General features: G+C 59.5%; 1 protein-coding gene across 3 annotated transcripts in view; it reads left to right on the forward strand.

Annotated features, from left to right (window-relative positions):
• Positions 1-594: 594 nt before the first annotated feature.
• Hacl1 (2-hydroxyacyl-CoA lyase 1) overlaps positions 595-859 on the forward strand; it is a 49,668-nt gene continuing 49,403 nt past the window's right edge. For all 3 annotated transcript variants that reach the window (XM_004631663.2, XM_023715781.1, XM_023715782.1), the window contains exon 1: positions 595-808. In XM_004631663.2, coding sequence (XP_004631720.1) covers positions 734-808 — 75 coding nt within the window. In that variant the 5' untranslated portion in view covers positions 595-733. The remainder of the gene's footprint in view (positions 809-859) is intronic.

Here is an 859-nt window from a genome sequence, read left to right on the forward strand (position 1 = left end):
AAAAAAAAATAAATAAATAAAACTCCATGTGGTGCAGGGGCTGTACAAGGACTGAAGATTAGCTGCCATCTTTCTGGCTTTGGAATAAAAGTGCTGGACAGTAATGAGGGTTAGCAGCGAGGTTGGCTCAGCATGGCCTCCAGGGCCAAGGATGGGAAGGGGACAAGATGGGAGTTTGAAGCAGGGTCTGGGTCCAACTCTGGGCGAGTTACCTTATCTCTTGCTTGGCAGCTGCAGTCACCTGTAAAAGGAAAAGAAAGGGTATTCTTTGAAATGCTCTTACATAATGTCACTGTGGTTTATGGACTACAAAGCCACAAGGTTATGAGACCAGAGGTCAGAACGCCATTGCGATAGGAACCACTTCTCCGAACTGTAGAACACCCACCGGGCCACCGCGGTCCCTCCCCCAGCCCAGCGGGGGAGGGAGGAGGGGCCGGAACCTGCGCGTGCGCATGCGCCGCGCCCCGCCTCCCGGGGCGGGGGGCCCAAATGCGCATGCGCCACTTCCCGCCTCCCGGGCTCGGGGTTCCCCCCTCATAAGCGCGTGCGCATACGCCACGCCCCTCCTCCCGGGCTCCGCCCCCGCTCATATGCGCATGCGCTACTTGTCCCCGGTGGGTCCCGCGGAGTCAGAGCAGCGGTCCGCGAGCCGCGGTTTTTGAAGCTTGTTTTCTCCGGCTACAGTCAGCTTGGCTTTCACTTTCAAGAGTGACTTGAACTTTAAGCGAAGATGTCGGAGAGCAGCAACAGAAGCGAGGAGCGGCTGTCGGGCGCTAAAGTCATCGCCCGCGCCCTGCAGGCGCAGGTGCGGGGACCCGGGCAGCGGCCGGGACGTTGCCCTGGAGACGGGGCGAGC

Source organism: Octodon degus, unplaced genomic scaffold (genome assembly GCF_000260255.1).
Source record: "Octodon degus isolate 3935 unplaced genomic scaffold, OctDeg1.0 scaffold00043, whole genome shotgun sequence".
NCBI classification, from domain to species: domain Eukaryota; kingdom Metazoa; phylum Chordata; class Mammalia; order Rodentia; family Octodontidae; genus Octodon; species Octodon degus.